Source organism: Orbicella franksi, chromosome 13, assembly GCF_964199315.1.
Source record: "Orbicella franksi chromosome 13, jaOrbFran1.1, whole genome shotgun sequence".
Taxonomy (NCBI): Eukaryota; Metazoa; Cnidaria; class Anthozoa; order Scleractinia; family Merulinidae; genus Orbicella; species Orbicella franksi.
The window spans coordinates 21693521-21711028 of NC_138157.1; the positions used below are offsets into that span (position 1 = coordinate 21693521).

Below are 17508 nucleotides of genomic sequence, written 5' to 3' on the forward strand. Positions count from 1 at the left end.
TTATTACATCACTGTAGTTTACTACATTTGTGTATACTACATTTAATTAGGATACCCCAAAACCTCAAGGGTGGCACCACTACCTTGGTCAGGGGCACACTTTTCCTTATTTTTTCCACCTGCTGGTTTTTCAGGGATTTCTTTTCTGGCTTTGGTGCTTCGCTGTGCAAACCACCCAATTTAATCACTATGTGTGTCCAGATGAGTAGTGGGGGCAAAATCTTTCTCATTCACACAAAGGTTGAAAACAGAACCAGCAAGGGTAGAGCAAGGATTTTGGAAGAGGGAGGGAGGGGGTGGGGGAGGTGGGGGTGGCTGATACCTTGGGGTTGCACAGGGTTCGTACCCTTTTTCAGAAACAAATTTCCAGGACTTTCCAGGACTCAGATTTATTTTTCCAGGACTCTAAAATTCACATTAACCCTTTCACTCCCAAGATCTTAATGTTAATTCTCCTTACTGTCTGCCAAACATTTCATATTTTTTTACTTGAGTTTAACAGATTTCCAGAACTTTCCATGACCAGTAGCCCTTTTCCAGGACTTTCCAGTCCTGGAAAATGCCACAATAAAATTCCAGGACTTTCCAGGTTTTCCAGGACCCGCACAAACCCTGGTTGCAGAATTAATGGGACATGTCCCTGACTTGTGCCCGCTCGTCTTCATACAGGAGAGATACAGCGCAGGGAGAGATGGTACCAAGAAGGGGAGCGCAAGGTGAGATGGGTAGGTAATCCCCTGTTCCACCTTACACGCTGTTGTGTGCTATATGGAGACGACTGGACACGAGTCAGGGACATGCCCACAAAATCTTGCTTTTTGCCAATTGAGACCTACATGTTATCGAAAACTATTACACCAGAAATAGCAATGCCACAAATTAGAAATTGCAATGACTTATTAGGTACCTTTTCAGAGTGTTTGCCTTTTTTCTATGATAATCATAACCACAATATTTTTGACTTTTTTCTAGTTTTTGCTTCTCCATAAAGGGGTGGCTAGCCACTCAATCCAGCCCTTCCCTCCCAAGTCTGCTTCTAAACCAGCCAAAATATTTGAAGCAGATGCTAAATTACCAATTGGTATTTTAAAAGACTATGGGATTGGGATTAACATGTTAGCTGTATTTCCCAAGAAATAACTTAACTTTTTCCATCTACACTGTAGTTATCAAACAAGGAAAGTGGCAGCATGTCTACAATATCAAATTTAGAACCTACAGTATGTAATTGACCAAAACAGAGTACTTAATGAACTGACTAACAAAGGGGCATACTGTGTAGTGATCTCCAATTTTAAGAGCTACTGCGAGTATTCAAGAATAGACTTGTATCAGTTCTGCTTTTATTTCCAAATTTTGTTACAATTTGGTCATTTTAGTCAAAACATCTCAGTATAGATAATATACAACTAAACTTGGTCATAAGGAATTCAGTTGCAGTAGGCCACTTTCAATATATTAAAATTCAGCTTGATAGTGAGGCCTAGAGGACATAAACAAAAGAAATGATTTAACGACAGAAACGATTTATTGACAGCTACAGTTGCACTGGCTTGATTTCATTATGAGGAGAGGTATAACATGAGGACTAACAATGAAACCATGAGCTATGCTTTCAATGCTAATTCACTGTACCCATTGGAGGTAATCTTCCAATTACTAACAATATCATTGGGAACTAAATATTACAAGTGAAATGTAAATGGAACAAGTTTTGAGGAGCAAGACAATTTAAAATAGGACATTTCACGATGACAAATTTACTTATAATGGCATCTGTTTTACCATCATCAGGCTAAGGCTCTTTCGGTTATATCTTATAATTTTGCCCTACAATGCCTCCAAAATATGGTGTCTTTTGCTGTTTTATTGCTAATAGCACTTGGCAATTCAGTTAAAAGAAACATCCTTGCAACTCAGTGGTATAAAAAGGTAAGGTCATAAGTGTGCTCAAGTTTTCAAAGCCATTTTGATTTATACAATTCATGTGTTCATGCATAGCTAGAAGAAATCTCAACATCATGTCAACGGATGTAAGTGTATGGGTTGAAATAAAACTTTGAATTTCAGATTAGAAATTATAATAATGCATTTGTAGCCAAAACACCATCTGGGATGAGTACTGTCTTGCTAAGTTCTAGAACCGTAAATCTTGAGGAGTTTTCCACCAAATTAAACAACTGAAATCCATTTTGGTTTGCAACGTTTCCAAACATGCAAATGCCCGCAAGAAGGGAATTAATTCCACCTTACGCACAAACAGATTTCATTTGTCTACGTTTCGTCCAAAACAAGATATATTCCTCTTTTCAGGATCCTCCATTTTCTCTAGGGGCCGTAAGCTTTATTTATATTCAATACCGGCCCAGAACCTAGCTTTAAAACCGAAACATTGTCCTCAACAATGTTCATTTTCTCTGCCGTGACATTCACTAAACATACAATATCCTTACCCTGCAACGGCGTCTCCTTCACGATTTCACTCATCCTGGCTAGCTAACACCTGACGAACAAACTACTACCATCTTACGTGAAGCACAGCAGATTTATCATATGATTTACCTTTCCCTTTCTCGGAAAATAAATCAAAAAGGTATCACTGTAGCATTTTACGAGTCCACGAAAGGCACGAAACAACACACTCGATTCGAGATTTACAACTTTATCAGCCAAGTTTGACTCAAAGTAATCAGAAAAAGCTCCCTCATGCTTTCTGCAGACCCTGTTGACAATATCAACTTCCGACAGCGCTTTCCCGAGATGGTTTACGGCTCGAATTGTCGCTCTTAAGTGGTTTTGAAAACAGCCTCTCTGCAAAAGGCCGCCATTACCTCAATCCGCTGATTCCATATTTGGGCAAAAAACATTCCGTGGTTCTGATTGGTCGGCTAAAATACCCCAGCATTGTTCCGAACATATAAAGAGAACTTAGACGCTTCGAGGTGATATGCTTCTGACAGAACTTACTCGCAGCACCTTAAGGTGAGCTTAGTAGCCGTGCATACCGGTCGAGACTGACAGAAGGCCAGGAACTTGAAGTGGCAAATGGTAGTCCGTTTCAATGAACATTTCGGTCAGAAATTATGGAAACTGACCACAATAGTATTGCCGTTTGCCATCCATCCATGGAGACCCAGGGACGGTTGTTTGGAACGAGACCGGCGAAGTAAACGCAGCAAACGTTTTCAAGAACGGCTGGAAGAGCCCGTGGTCCCACCTTAAGTTACTCCCCCTGGGTTTCCAAGGATGGCCATTAACATCCAAATTGAGTTTTTTGTTAAATGGTTAACTTATTCTCTCGTCATATTATATATCAACGAGTCCACTCGTTTTAGATAAATGCAATTAAAACAACCGAAAAGGAATAGCCAGTGCTGTATGATCATGACGAAATGGAATACCGCTTACATACAGTTGCGTGGAACCCACTTGCAAAAGCTCGTTATAGAGCTGGAAAACTGACATTCTAGGAGACTCAGCGCATTGGACTCTGTACAGATCAAGCACCTGTCACGCCAATTTGCGCGCGGCCAAAATGTGGATAAAGCTGTTCTTACCGGAATGCCGGCTTGCTACGCAGGCTAGGGAATAGGGAATCGTGAACCTCTGAGTTAATTTTGCCAGCCATGTGGTTATTATATATTCTGCAAAGACAAATTGAAATAACAAAACCTAGAACAGATGCCAGAAATACTGTATAAGTTATGGTAACCAAATGATATTAAAGGTGTACACTATATTTATATATACTTCTTTCCAATCTTCTCATCTGTCAACTGTTTCAACTAGCGGACTTACAGCTCCGACAGTTCTTCAACTTCGTCATTACGACTGTTGAAACACCTGTTCGCATCAAAATGAATCTGGAGTCAAACATGGCAAAAGTTCTGAAGTAAGAAAAACAACGTCAAAGGTAACTATTTGTTTATAGCAATAGATCATCATAGATAGCAATGTAGACTGCTCGCTTAAAAACTCTGACAGCCTGTGAGAAGCCAGTATTCAGTATCTCGATTTGTTCGGCATTTAATGATTGGATTCTACTTTATTCGTATTTAATTTCGCGATTTTTGCTAGAGTATTTCGCGAGGCTTTACTAGTTCGCAACTTCGATAGGGGAAAATGAAGAAGTGGCAAAAAAATTTCTTAGCAAACTGGAACCATAGTTAATAGAGGGGAATGGTTATGAAGCCCGGCAAACATCAAAGGAGCAAACAAAGCTGAAAGGATTTACGTCGGAAAGTTCACGACCGTGCACAATCTTTTGTTTTGCGCTCATACACTATGCATGATTACGTAACCAAAACGTTTCTATTGGTTAGTTCCTCGGTCAGTAGTAAACAACTATTGCGTCTTGTGCACGGTCAAGGCCAAAAATGAGAATAAAAACATAGGACAAAGAACTTTGTCGAGTTTCAGTCATTCCCAGCTATTAATTATGCTGCATGGAACAAGATAAGATTAACTGTATATTGTCCTGAAGTTCCATAATGTTCGATATATTCATATCCGTGCAAGTAAATTAACTCTATTGCGGATCACAAGACAAGATGCAAAATGTATGTATGAGCTTACCAGTTAATTATTTTTTATTTATGTCAATATACAAGCTGTATATGTTGTTGTTGATCATTTTTATGACCTTTTTTTAATGTAAATTTCTTACAAAATTGGGTAAATTTCGCGAGGATTTTTATTCGCGAGGCTTAAGTTCGCGATGTTTTACAATCGCGAAATTAAATGATCGTTTGTTTTTTTCCTCTGGCCGTTTCCGCGCTTCTCCTCGACTAACATATCACCTGAAAAAAGAAAATCCTTGAAGTTCTGCTTTTAAGACTATAAACGTTGAAGGCCGCAATACCGTGAATGAAGCTTTGACAGCAATTACTGGGGCGGATCAAAGAGGAGGGGGGATTGGGGGGTTCGGTCAATGACCCCCTAAATTAAAAAAGAGAGACATTATATAACATGCTGAATTTGGCTCAGAATGCGGGAAACCGCATTTCCAAGGACCTCAATTTTAAAAATTCTACAGGGGAGGATGCCCTCGGACCCCCCCCCCCCTACAGGGGACCGCATTCGGCGGTCCGTATCTCGTACCCCCTAAAATCCTCTATCCACCCCAGAGTTAACATCTAAGAACCAGATAAATAATCGTGTGTTTTCTCAATTTCCCTCCTTTTCAGAAATCATGTGGTACACAGACCCCTGTTCAATCGAAAACAGCAACTTGGTCGTTGTCAGTAAGCTAATGTCAGTGTTGATAAAGTAAGACAGAGTGAGTTACCATCTACCATTGGGTTAAGTTATTACAGTTTCTTCATCATTTGAATCTTCAATGGTTTCCTTTCCTAAAACCCAATTTCCTCCTAGAACATAAGCTATAATCAAAATCAACAGAAAATGCTCCTTATGTACACACTAATTGCAATACCCAAGTGATTTCTTTTTAATTTGTCGGCTGTTTAATCCAAGCGAACGAAAGATCAAATTTCCTGTCACAAGTTTGAGAAGGAAACTGCGACTGTGAATGAACCTTATAAAGTGCCTTAATGCTCATCGTTTTCAACTGAACGTCTCAAATTACCCAGAGTGACTAACAGTCGACACAAGACAAGAAACTCCGCTGATATACAAAAGAATGGCGGACAACTTTTCCCTCGTTTTAAGTGGACTTTACTTCGATTCAGATATTCCGTTCGCTTTGTACATAGCAGATGTTGCAGTAAACGTGGTTTTCTCAGCTATAGCAGTACTTGGCAACACGTTCATAATGGTTGCGCTTTGGAAATTGTCCCCTTTGCAAATCCACTCGGTGCTTAAGGTATTTCTGTTCAGTTTGGCATTAGCAGATTTGGGGGTTGGTGCTGTGGTTCAACCGCTGTACATCACCGCTGTTTTGACGGCGATGACTGGCCGGCTTGAAGTTTCGCGCACGATCGGAGCTATCTTCTACGTAGTGAACTGGCTTGTGCCATACATTTCTTTCGCGACTCTAACTGGGATAGCCATTGACCGCTATCTGGCGCTGTATTTCCGCTTGCGGTATCGTATCTTAGTTACGACGAAAAGGGTGATAATCCTTTTGATCCTGTTGTGGATACTCACAATTGCTGGCACATCATTTGTTTTGTGGAATCACATCGTTTACAACGCTCTGGCTAATGCCATAATAGCAGTGTTTCTATTTTTGACTACGGTTTGTTACTTAAAGATATATTTAACACTGAGACATCAAAATGGGCGCTTTCGAGCGGTAGCCCCTGTAGAGCTTTCATCTGAGACTCGCTCACTAAGCAAGAGACACAACTTCAACCTAGCTCGTTATAAAAAGACTGTTAACAATATGTTGTATGTCTACTTAGCTTTCATCCTTTGCTATCTTCCACTATTCTGCATTTTGATTGTCATTCATGTAAGGGGAGTCAACAGAATCATCAAGATTTTTAGGTTCCTAAGTGCGACTTTGATTTTTGTGAACTCCTCGCTGAATCCGCTTCTGTACTGTTGGAAAATTCGTGAAATACGACAAGTGGTATTGGCAGCGATTGCAAAAATGTTCTGCTGTTGCAGTTGAAGATAATCCAGTTTTCGTCGTTATTTGCAGATGGAAAGACAACACTTCAAATGTAGGATAGCTTTCACGATTTCACGTCTTTAAATATACAAAAATCCATCCCCAGCAGGAGATCTAGAATTAATTTGCAAACGTCCTTTCAAATAACACATTTCGGGTCTGTTGTTTTTGCCGTTCAGACTTTAACCCCCCCACCACTACCTCCTCTTCAATGAAGTACTTCCTATAATGAACTATAAGGTCTCCTTTTTCATGCTGAAGGTAGATAAAAGGGTAGGGTCTTCACGAGTTATATTATAGAGAAGGGTAGCAAAAACTGTTATTTCATGTAAAAGAACCTTTCAAAATATCTTGTAACTTTATATTAGTGACGAGGAGTTGTGAAGGCCTTTTGGGATTTGAAATGATCTGGGGGCTTCTAAGGTTAGGAATTTTCTGGTGGACTGTTTTGTAAGGTTAGTAAAAGCCCCGTACTGAACAGCATATGTATCCCTCTGTCCGGAATAAGTATCCCTTTCGGGTGGAGCCTCCCGAAGGGGATACCACAGCACTGTCAAAGAATGGTTTATGAAAGGCTTTACCTTTTCTGTCAAAAATGGTTAATAAAAAGGGAAAGGGAAACCCTCATGACGACAATAAGTCGAAAACGTTCGGTTTTTGTAATAATTAAGTTTTTCTTTTCTAGCTTTTAGAATTTTAGCCTCATGCATATATCAAGAGTGTAAAGGTTTGGACCTCTACCTTGTGCGGCTCTCCCGCCCTCATATAAAACTTTGTTGTGTAAACTTCCCCTCCCCGTAAGGCTCGGCTCTCTTTCTTATCTCGAGAGCGACAATCTACAATCCACTGGTGTTAGAAACAATCTGTAATGAATCAAGTTAAACCTTGCGATCAGGCTAATTTTTGCCCTGGTGTTATTTGTTTATGATCGCATTCGGTCAAACAAATATTCTTTGTCTTTTCTTTAATTTCGACTATTTTTCACTAAGTTTTAATATAATATTGCTTTATTATTGACATTATTTGATGAAGTAATTAAAATTATTACAGGTACGTCATAAGGTCGATTATTATGAACATAATCCTCACTGTCGGCTCGGCTACTCAATATTTTATGCAACGTGTAACGTTAGCAGTAACCATTGCGTTACTAATAACGTTGCTAACATTATTGCGTGACTTGTTCACTAAGCTAGTTACCAATCTCCTTGAACGTCTCGCAGTGTTTACAGTTCACCATCATTTCAAAGATCGAGCGACTTCAGTGAGATCTCCACAAGAAATATGGGAATTTTGGCAAGTCGAGGAATAGAGTATGAAGACAGCTATCGTTCCTTTTCCGAGAAAGAGCGCCAACAACTTTTGTCCCTATTCGCCAGGCTGGCTACAGCGAACGAGCATGGAATAATGAAGGTAGAGCTTGAGCCGTTCAAGGTAAGGATATCAGCTTCATGTAAGGTTTATAAGATTGAATTTGAGCAACTATTGAAATTACGTCGTTAAAATTGTAACTTGAGCAATCCTTCCGCTTCCTAAAGAGGGACTTCTGTTCAGGAAAGAAAAGAAAAGTGTAAAATTCACAAATATACTGATGTAGATTACCTGACAGCTGAATTGGTTCACATCTTGTTTTTTGACGCAGCTCTTTGTGTTAATGCCAATAGTTTTGACGCCTTCGATTTCCAGCTGTCCATGTATTTTTGTTCGTTTCCCTTGAGTTGAAATCATTGAGGCTTATCTGTTGCTGTCATAACAAATTTTATTTACACAAGGTTGTGTTTTGTTTTTGCTACATTCTCATTCACTAGTGTTAGAAACATTTTTCCTGGTGCTGTATTTTTCGTACCGAAAAAAATTTTAGTTTTAATTCGTAGATGTAATTTTAATTAGGGGGGCTGGCTTTTGTGGACCGTGATTACCGTTCTTAACAGTTTTCTGAATAAACGTGAGCTAAACTAGAATGTTCATTTTGACACTTTTCCACAAAAAATTCAATTTCAAGAATGGTAGAATTGTCAGTAGATTTCCAGATAAAATTGCATTCGATATTGACTGCTATTTCCAGTTGTATCTGGGTATAGGATATACATTGTCAAATAAATGTAAATAGATCTGATCTTTCTCAGCAATTTTTTAAAAATCTTTTTCAAGGTACAAAGGAGGTCAGCCTGACATTTAATAAAAAGTGCTTTGCATTGCAAGCTAATGCAGCGTTTTCCAATTTTTGTGTGAGTACATGTACAGCAAATGCAAATCAGAATGCAACCCGTGTGGTACAAGGAAAGTGATCTGAAGAACATATATTACTTTCAGTAGTGTACAAAGTTTTAAAGCACTCACATTAACTGACAAATGTTTAACTTTTCCTTTTAGAGCATGAAATGCAGTAGATATACTGTTATATATAATGCTGACTTGAGGTAAACGTATATGTCATGCCCATATAAGGCCCATCATTTTAAGACTTCACTTCTAAAGAGCAGCTGTTCTTGTTTATGACTCTCTGCAGCTGCAGCTAATGTTATTTTTCTGTATCTTTAAAAGTGTAATTAAAGGGATCAATTAACATACAGAGTTACATACGTGCATGCCTTGCTGAAAATCATTTGTTGGATAAAATCTAGAGATGTTATATGGCGGCTTTTGTTTTAAGTTACAGATTATTTCAGGAGGTCATAATTTCAACTCAGTCAATATTCCCTTACTTGTGAAACAAACTCTTAGTACTAACTTTTACAGTTTGACATCAGGGAAAAGTCATAATATTTAATAAACAAGTATATTTTATAGTTTCAGTTAAATCTTAGCACTAATCTGACCATCAGTGGCCTCAAGGTACCAAAAATCTAACCGTATTTAAAACTAGATGAAGATAAAGGTTTAAGTTGCTGGTGATTGTGTTAATGTTTATGATCATGAGATGGTTATAAGACGAAAATCAACCAAGCCATTTTAAGTATGATTATTATAAATTGACTGGACCTTTTTCCAGCAATATATTATTTAGACGTGTCTTTTTTATGCATCACCTCTTTGCATATTTCCAACAAGGAAGATTATATTAGTTATAAGTAGTTTTCATATTAACTGACAGTAAAATTGCTAATTTCACTGGCTCAGATTAATAGAGCTTATCACAACATAATGGTCGTACAGGTATTAAAGAATTACTTTAACTGTATACATATACCACTATCTCTATGTTTGTATACATACATGTTACACAGAGGTCAACATTTAAAAGTCAGTTCTGTTCATGAGCTTTGACATAATGATGCTGTGAGCAAGAGAATTGACATTTCAATAAATTATGAAAGTAATAATATTGTAAATTTTCCATTCTTTTTCTTGCAGCTTCTTGTAACAGAAATAGAGAACATTTTCTCCTTGTTAATATAAAGTTACATGTATTTACTACCATTATTATCATGAAACAAGTTTGTGCAAGTTTGAGAGAACTCAAAAAATCTTGGGAGAACTCAAGATGAGAATATTTATAAATAAATATACTTATAGTTTCGATTTGTTTATGGTGTGCAATTTTATAAATTTATTAAGTTTATGTCTTCTGCTGGGGTAACCTGAAAACACTGACCCCAGTCTGTGGACCCCACTACACTGACAGGTCAACAGACTACCCCTACAGACCCCCTCTACAGACCACCCAACAACAAATGAAGATTTCACTTACAAGTTGTCTAAAAGATCAGTTGTGTTGGTGAAATTTTGAGTGTCATGCTATACAAATGTACCATACTTGGCTTTTTAAAATCCCCCAAAATAATTTCTGAGAGCTGTTTTCTGCAAAAAGAGATGCCAATGGCAAAAAGAAAGAAAGTTCTTACCTTCCATGGGTGGCTGAATCTGGCCACAAAAGATGACCTAAGATTTGTTGTATAATGTTAGGGTCTTTTAAGATTGTTTGTATCTGTTATTCCATTGAGCAAATTTTGAAGTCTAGGATGACTTCATGAACCCACAAGAGAATGGGCTGGACATAAATGGCGGAGGGAAAGGGCACAAATTTCTAGGCCTCCCGGTCTCTCATAAATAGCCACAACAAAGGAAATGGCAGTGTGTAATGATGTAACTTGCCCTTGAACCTGAACCCAAGTCTGGTACATTTGCATAGCATAACACTCAAAATTTTGCAGAACACAAGTTATCTATTAGACACCCAGTAGGTCTATATTTGTTCTAATAATTTTAAATTTATTTTTGGGGTTTGTGTGTAGAGGGGGTCCATAGGGTAGTCCATGAACCCAGTCCATAGTGGGGGGTCTGTGGACCAAGGGTCAGTGTTTTCAGGTTACCCTTTCTTTTGTTTTAATAGTAAATGTGTAGTTCTAGAAAATATCCATACCTGCCCAGCAGAAGGGATTTATTACAAGACCCCCACCCCTCTGAAAATTCCAGTTAAGCTTCATACATTTCTTTAAATTTTTTGGTTTTACAGAATCCCCCACCCGTCCCCCCAGGAAATTCCAATCCCTTCTGTGGGGAGAGTATGGATATTTTCTTGAACTGCACAATATACTGAAACAGTAGAGAATGAATAAGAAACTGCTGAATGCTTTCAATGTAAAACATGTTTTAAATCACAGCATGAGAATGTACGAGCTTACAAGTACAAGTCAGTTTAAAATGATAATCATGTTACTTTGTTTTGCTCAATTGCAGAACCAGTTGACATGGCTTTTGCCAGAGCCCATCATTGACCGTTTCTTTAAAGAAATGTGCAATATTCAGCGGGCTCGTAGAGCTTTGAAAAATCCGCTGCAGAATGGACAAGTGGGAAAGGTGGCTTTCTTTGTGTCCATGTCTCATATCTTTAAAAGAAGCAGAGAAGAGAAAGCACACATATTTTACTACTTAACAGCTGATGTTGATCAAGTTGTAACCAGCGTAGAGGTAGAAGATCTCTGTAAAACACTATTGGATGCCTATGTAATTGCATTAAAGAAGACAAGCATTGGTGCAGAATGGAAGCTGCAAACAAATGCACAAGCAAACCATAGATTTGCCAAAAATGCCATCAAAGATCTTCTAGGGAAGAAAACAGATCCTAGTTGTGTTTCTCCTGAGGAAGTTGTCTCATGGTTTGGTAAGTTTCCACTGATTGAAAATTTGTTTCTTGCTGTGTCAAGAGCTTGTTTCCTTGATGTGGAGAGTCTGTTAGAAGAGAAGCCTCATGGACTGGATGAAGGATGTGAAGAGACAGTTGCACATGTTCAGTATGACAGGTCAGTACTGCAGCATAATACCTAAAGGTGGTGCATGTAATCTACAACGTAATTAAACTCTGTGACAACTGATAATCTTCTGAAACTGTGTTGCAAGTTTTGCAGGCAAATTCACAACCTGTTCCAGGTGTTTGGGTAAGTGGGAAAAACAGCAAGTCATAGCAAGTAAAATATCATGTGTGCCCCTCCCCACCCCCACCTCCCACGCCTCAAACTAACTGAACACCTCCAGGGGAGGCTGATAGATTTGGGTTTTGAGTCTTTATTTGTACGTAGGTGCTACATAGTTTTGTTGTTGTTCTATTTTTTTATTTCATTTTTGTTTTTCATTGTTAAACTTCAACTTTAAATATGTCAGGTCACACATCATAATGCCATGCAAGTTTGAAGTGGATTTCAGTAAAATTGATTCACTGTTGGATATTCCATCTATTGTCCTCATTAATCATCACTTACCGGCATCACAGCAACATCGATGGCGGCTTTTGTTCTCAACTCAGATTCATGGTGAGAGCTTCAGTGCTTTCATTCACCAAATAACCAATCAAGGACCTGTGGTAATTGTGGTCAGAGACACTAGTGGACATGTCTTTGGAGGGTTTGCCTCAATGAGTTGGACTATCAAGTCTCATTTTGTAGGTGAGTATATACTATATATTTTAAGCTTATAATGGTGGAAAAATATGCTAAAGCCTAAAGAGCATTTGCTTAGGGCCAATTAGTGTCCCAGGTACTTATATCCATGTATTTGTGGTCGCTGGTGAGAAGCCTCTTCCCCTTGAATAACCCCAAGCAGTTTGACACACACACCTTAACTATACCCCAGGAGGAGGGGGCACTCCTTTAATGATGGACAAAACGAGGAGGCTCTGCCCAGAATGGAAACATTTTCAGACTGGGAATGAAAGGGTAGGGAATCTGAAGTGCACTTGCACTAACCGTTTTCAGTGCTTGCAAGATTGAAGGTAAAAGAACTGTATCTTTTATAACATTTACATGTATTTGGTAATGCGTATTTTAATTAACCACATCATCTGTATTCTTAATCTCTCTGTAGGTGATAGCTACTGCTTTCTGTTTAGCGTAAAGCCTAACATGGGTGTGTATCACCCTACTGGCTACAACGAGAACTTCATGTATCTCAATATGGGCATGCAAACAATGCCCAATGGACTGGTAAGCAGTGCAGAATTATTTACATTCACGTGACCAATAACAGTTGTTATTTTGTCCCATCACTGACTTATCACTTAATAGATCAATACTACCATATGCACCCCGTATCTTATTTTAGAATAATTATTTACCAGAGCTTAATTTTGTCTTTGAGTTATATTATACATGTACATTTGTTTGCCATTGAGAAGAAGATTTTTAAAATTAATACTTTGTTCAATTCACATGCTTCTTTTGCTACCAGTAGAAAAATAGTGAGTAACATCATGACATGAAAAGAATTTTTTTTGCAGGGCATGGGTGGTCAGTTTAACTACTTTGGGTTTTGGCTGGATGATGATTTTGGTTCAGGGCATAGTCGTGGTCAACCCTCCTGTACGACATATGGCAGCCCACAACTCTCTGCAGAGGAAGAGTTTAAGCTTGACAGGCTGGAGGTCTGGGGAGTCGGTGTACCCCCAGAAAATGAGGTGAGCTATAACCCAGGTTAGCCTTAACAATAAATGTAAAGCTGAAAAACGACACACGCATGTTTTGATATAAAATCAAACGGGGCGAGAATAGGGAGTTCAGTTGCCAATCAAGGGCTTTAAGTACTGAATGATGTTTTCTTAGCTTCCAATTGTACTCATCAACAAAAGAAGAGCTTAGAGAATGGTGCCGAGCCACGAGCAATCTGAGCCGAGTGCGTAGGGTACCCATGACAACCGTGTGTGCGGCAATTACCAGACCCTGTCCCCCAAGGTGCTCGGAGGGCAATAGGCCCGCGAACAGAGTGGAGGCGAGACCCAGACCCACCAAACCTTCCACGCCCCAGATCCATAGCCAGACGAAAGGTAGAAACTAAAGCCGGCTACATCACGATGCCCAGCACAACAAATGTCGGCTTGACGAGAAACAGCAAGATCGTACCAAGCCTGGCAGCGTTGACATGGACTGAGCCAGTGCAAAGAACTAAGGCCTAGAGACAGAAATAACTATCACTCTCTAGCGTAGCAGAGCTTTGTCATGACCTTTGTTCGTTACATGAAGGGAAGCATCATGGAGAACAGACTAACATCATTCACACATAACTGAGCCGACAAAAGCCACTCAGATTGGACGTAAGCCAAGCAAAGGCCTGACAGTCACTTCAGATCCCGGTGGATCCGAACTAAGTGATCAGCTAGCAGCTTAAGACACGAGCTGCTTCAAAAGTCGTGACAGCGAATCCGCAGTGCTCCAGATCTTGGATCTGATGGTCTGGGATGCCGTTCCTATCAGCTTCGGTTGCCGCTCCAATGCGGAAGCTGTGGCTGGAAAAATTGCCTTGAATGCCAACTGATGATACGATGCCTCGCAACCACGAAGACAATATGACATGGGATAATGGCCGTCCATCACGAAACAGAAACAAAAGGCCTGGAGCATCTCCCGTCAACGACAAATAAGCCAAGAGAGAATGGATTGCACACAGAGGGTACTCGCCCTTGCCTATGTACAAGAAACAGCTCTTGCGGATTGTAGCTGTTTTAGAAGCCTTGATCCTGAAGGAGATGTATCCGAATCATCTGTTGGCTGCACCTAGGTGGATAGCAGATGAAAAACTAGCAAGATTCAGGACGGTAAAAGAAACCAAAAACAGCTAAATTACACGCTGCCTAAAACATGCAGTGGTCTGGAAGGCTCTAGTCCAATGCACGAAAAATCACCATCAAGATGTCGTCTGTAACTGGTACTGAAGTATAGCCGAGAAGCATCACCTTGTCTAAGCATCCGCTGTAACCGCAAGCAATTAGCAACAGGATCAGAAAAGCCCTGTTCAATATGCAAAGAGTGAACCCCCGACTGATAAACCTTGCTTTAATGCTTTAATTGGATACTCCTAAAAAACAGTAAAAAACTATACTAGGAGGTTTAATGTTAAACTTGAATCTATATATCAACTATATCAACTGGATGGTGTAATGTTGAACTCCAACAATCAAACTCTTGTTTGGCTTTAATTTTAGTATTTGTTAATGTCTGCACCAGCACTTAGAAGAAGATATATTTGTATATGATCTTTCATATATTCGCTTGCAAGATCATAATTGTTAGTCTCTCTTGTAAGTTATTTCAACATTGGACAGTTGAGAGTGAAGTAATGTAGTTATCAAGGAATTTTGTTCCTTCTTCATACTTAACCCAGCAATTGACGATTCCACTCCACACATTTCAATGGACAGTGTGATGTATCCTTGATAAACACATAACGGCATAAACAACATTGCAGCTCTCTGTGTTCTTAATTATTCCCATTCCTTTTTTCTTCCTTACTTACTTCCTTTGTTCCTTTGTTCGTTCATTTGTTCATTTATCTATATTTTGTCCCGTCTGTTTTAGTTGGAAAAAAAGAGTGTATTGGACACAGAGATAGAAGCCAAAGCCTTCTTGGAAGTGATGGGCAAGAAGATGCACAGTGAAGGATATAGAGAGCCAGAGACAGACTAGCTAAACCATGACAGAGATCTTATGATAGAAGTTTATCATGTAATATTAAATACTGTATTTTCTGGATTAATCGCCAGGTGCCGAATAAACGCCGGGTGTCCCAGGTAGATTCGTTCATAAGATCCGCGAGGAATTTACATTCAAAGTATAATAAACTTTAGGTATGGTTCATTCCGGTTTCATTCATCCATTCATTCGTGATTATATTTAGCTCTCAAAAATAAGATAGGAGAGGAGGGAGGGATTTAATCGAGAAAATACGTACTTGCATTTAGAATGTCTTACTGTTCAGCTTTTTATCCAAGTACAAACATAGTTTCAGACCAAGACCTTGCTTTTTAGCATCTGTATTTGTTTAATTTAAAATGGAAAATACTTCCAAAATCAATCCTGGGCCAGGAAGCTTATAATTTATTTGCCCAGGACATTCTCTTTTTCATAATCAGTCTTTCAATGGGATTTTGCACGACAAAAAATGAAAAAATTAAACAAGACTTACTTCCCTGTAAAGTGAAGTTTGATTGGAATCCTATCAAGTCATCATACTGCTCCAAGAGATGTCTGCTTGTGGTGGCCGTATTGAACAGGAGGGCGGTGCTATCCATGATAACCGTGAGAGTTAACTTTGTTTTTGACATTTCGCCATACTGGGTAGAGCTAACAAGCTTAGCCGAGCAACAAAAGCTCCTGTACTTTTTGAAACACTCAGTCCATCCTTTGGCTTCGACGTGGGAGCAAGTCCCACACCTCTTCACTGGCACTCTTGACGTTGAGAAGCGTGATATTCTGTTGTGATAAATATGTGTCCATACTCTCTTAATGTCGGTGGAGAGGTCATCCGTCAACATATTGTCAATTATTTCTGTAGTTTTTCACTAAGTAGCTGGGGATTATTTCGTGTTAGGTAGATAAGCCTGGCTCAGGTTCCCTACGATGTTGGTCTGGCTCTGAGACTCCGAGTCGGAGCAACAGTCACCCAGTCATTCACAGCTGTTGTGATCTGACTGATTTTGCTTGTCTGTCGGGATTTGGTTGATTTTTAAGGACGATCTTCAGGCTGTCGCAGACGGAAATTTTTGCTGCCGCCATCAAGTTCTAATTTTTGAGCCCGAGGGTGTTGCTGAGGGATCCCCCGTCGTTGCCGACATGGATAACGACATTAGATACCGACTGGGCAACTTTTTTCTCAGAAAAATTTGAGAAATCTGCGAAAAAACAGCGACATATTTGTCCGGAATACTATGATGTCCGCGCCGAAAGCACTAATTATGCGCATGCGCGTAGCCATCTCATTGGATCTCTATACAGTAATGATGAGATAGAATTTCAAGTTTTGAACAATGAGATTAAATACATGCAAGCTATACGAAAGGGGCCTGACACTTTACAATCAGTTGACATGTGTCATGTGAGGGGTGGGGATCTTAAGCAGTGGGTGTGGAAGAAAGGCTTTCCATGGGGTGGGGTGGGGAGAGTGTTGTAAAGTGAAAAAATTATCCTGACAAATTCACAAAGCAATTTAGTTATTGTATAAAATAGTATCCGAAGTAGAAATTAAGTAATATCAATGAATATTGAATGCCTCAGGAGTAATAATTAACACTACACAGTGTTGAGTCAATCCCGTATTATGATGAAAGAAATCTGAACAAACTCGTCCAAGTTAGTTAGAGGAGCCTGCATCCATCTTGTTCTTGTCAGTAGTAGACGCACAGTGTTACAGGAATCTTGATGTATGATAAAATCGATTTTTAATTACAAGAGTTATTTATTCGCTGAGATATTATTTATTATTGAATATCAGTTAGGTAATCTTTAACTGAAAACGACCTTAATTCAGAATTTTAGTATACAATGTACGTGAAGCAATCTCTGTATATTTTGTGTGTGGTCACATCATCAGCAGGGCATTAAAGTTTAAAGTTATAAACAGACACTTCTGAGGGATAAGCTCATTTGAATCCCACAGAAACTTTGCGCTGGAGGCATACATCATCCTTTTTTACAACACCTGTGTTGGTTGCCAAAGAATGGCTGGTG

General features: G+C 39.2%; 1 protein-coding gene across 1 annotated transcript; it reads left to right on the forward strand.

The window, feature by feature from the left end:
- The first annotated feature begins 7814 nt into the window (after positions 1–7814).
- Positions 7815–17394, forward strand: LOC145465981 (MTOR-associated protein MEAK7-like). The gene is made up of 6 exons (XM_081449756.1): positions 7815–8011; positions 11258–11820; positions 12179–12459; positions 12878–12996; positions 13290–13466; positions 15361–17394. The coding sequence occupies exons 1-6, from the start codon at positions 7862–7864 to the stop codon at positions 15466–15468; spliced, it is 1398 nt and encodes a 465-aa protein (XP_081305882.1). The 5' UTR covers positions 7815–7861; the 3' UTR covers positions 15469–17394.
- Positions 17395–17508: the final 114 nt, after the last annotated feature.

Bases quoted from the DNA above. Each gene is read 5' to 3' on its own strand.
- LOC145465981 (XM_081449756.1), top strand. From the start codon at position 7,862: ATGGGAATTTTGGCAAGTCGAGGAATAGAGTATGAAGACAGCTATCGT. The intron at 11,821-12,178 runs GTCAGTACTGCA...TAAATATGTCAG, and splicing joins GCACATGTTCAGTATGACAG to GTCACACATCATAATGCCAT. The intron at 12,460-12,877 runs GTGAGTATATAC...ATCTCTCTGTAG, and splicing joins TATCAAGTCTCATTTTGTAG to GTGATAGCTACTGCTTTCTG.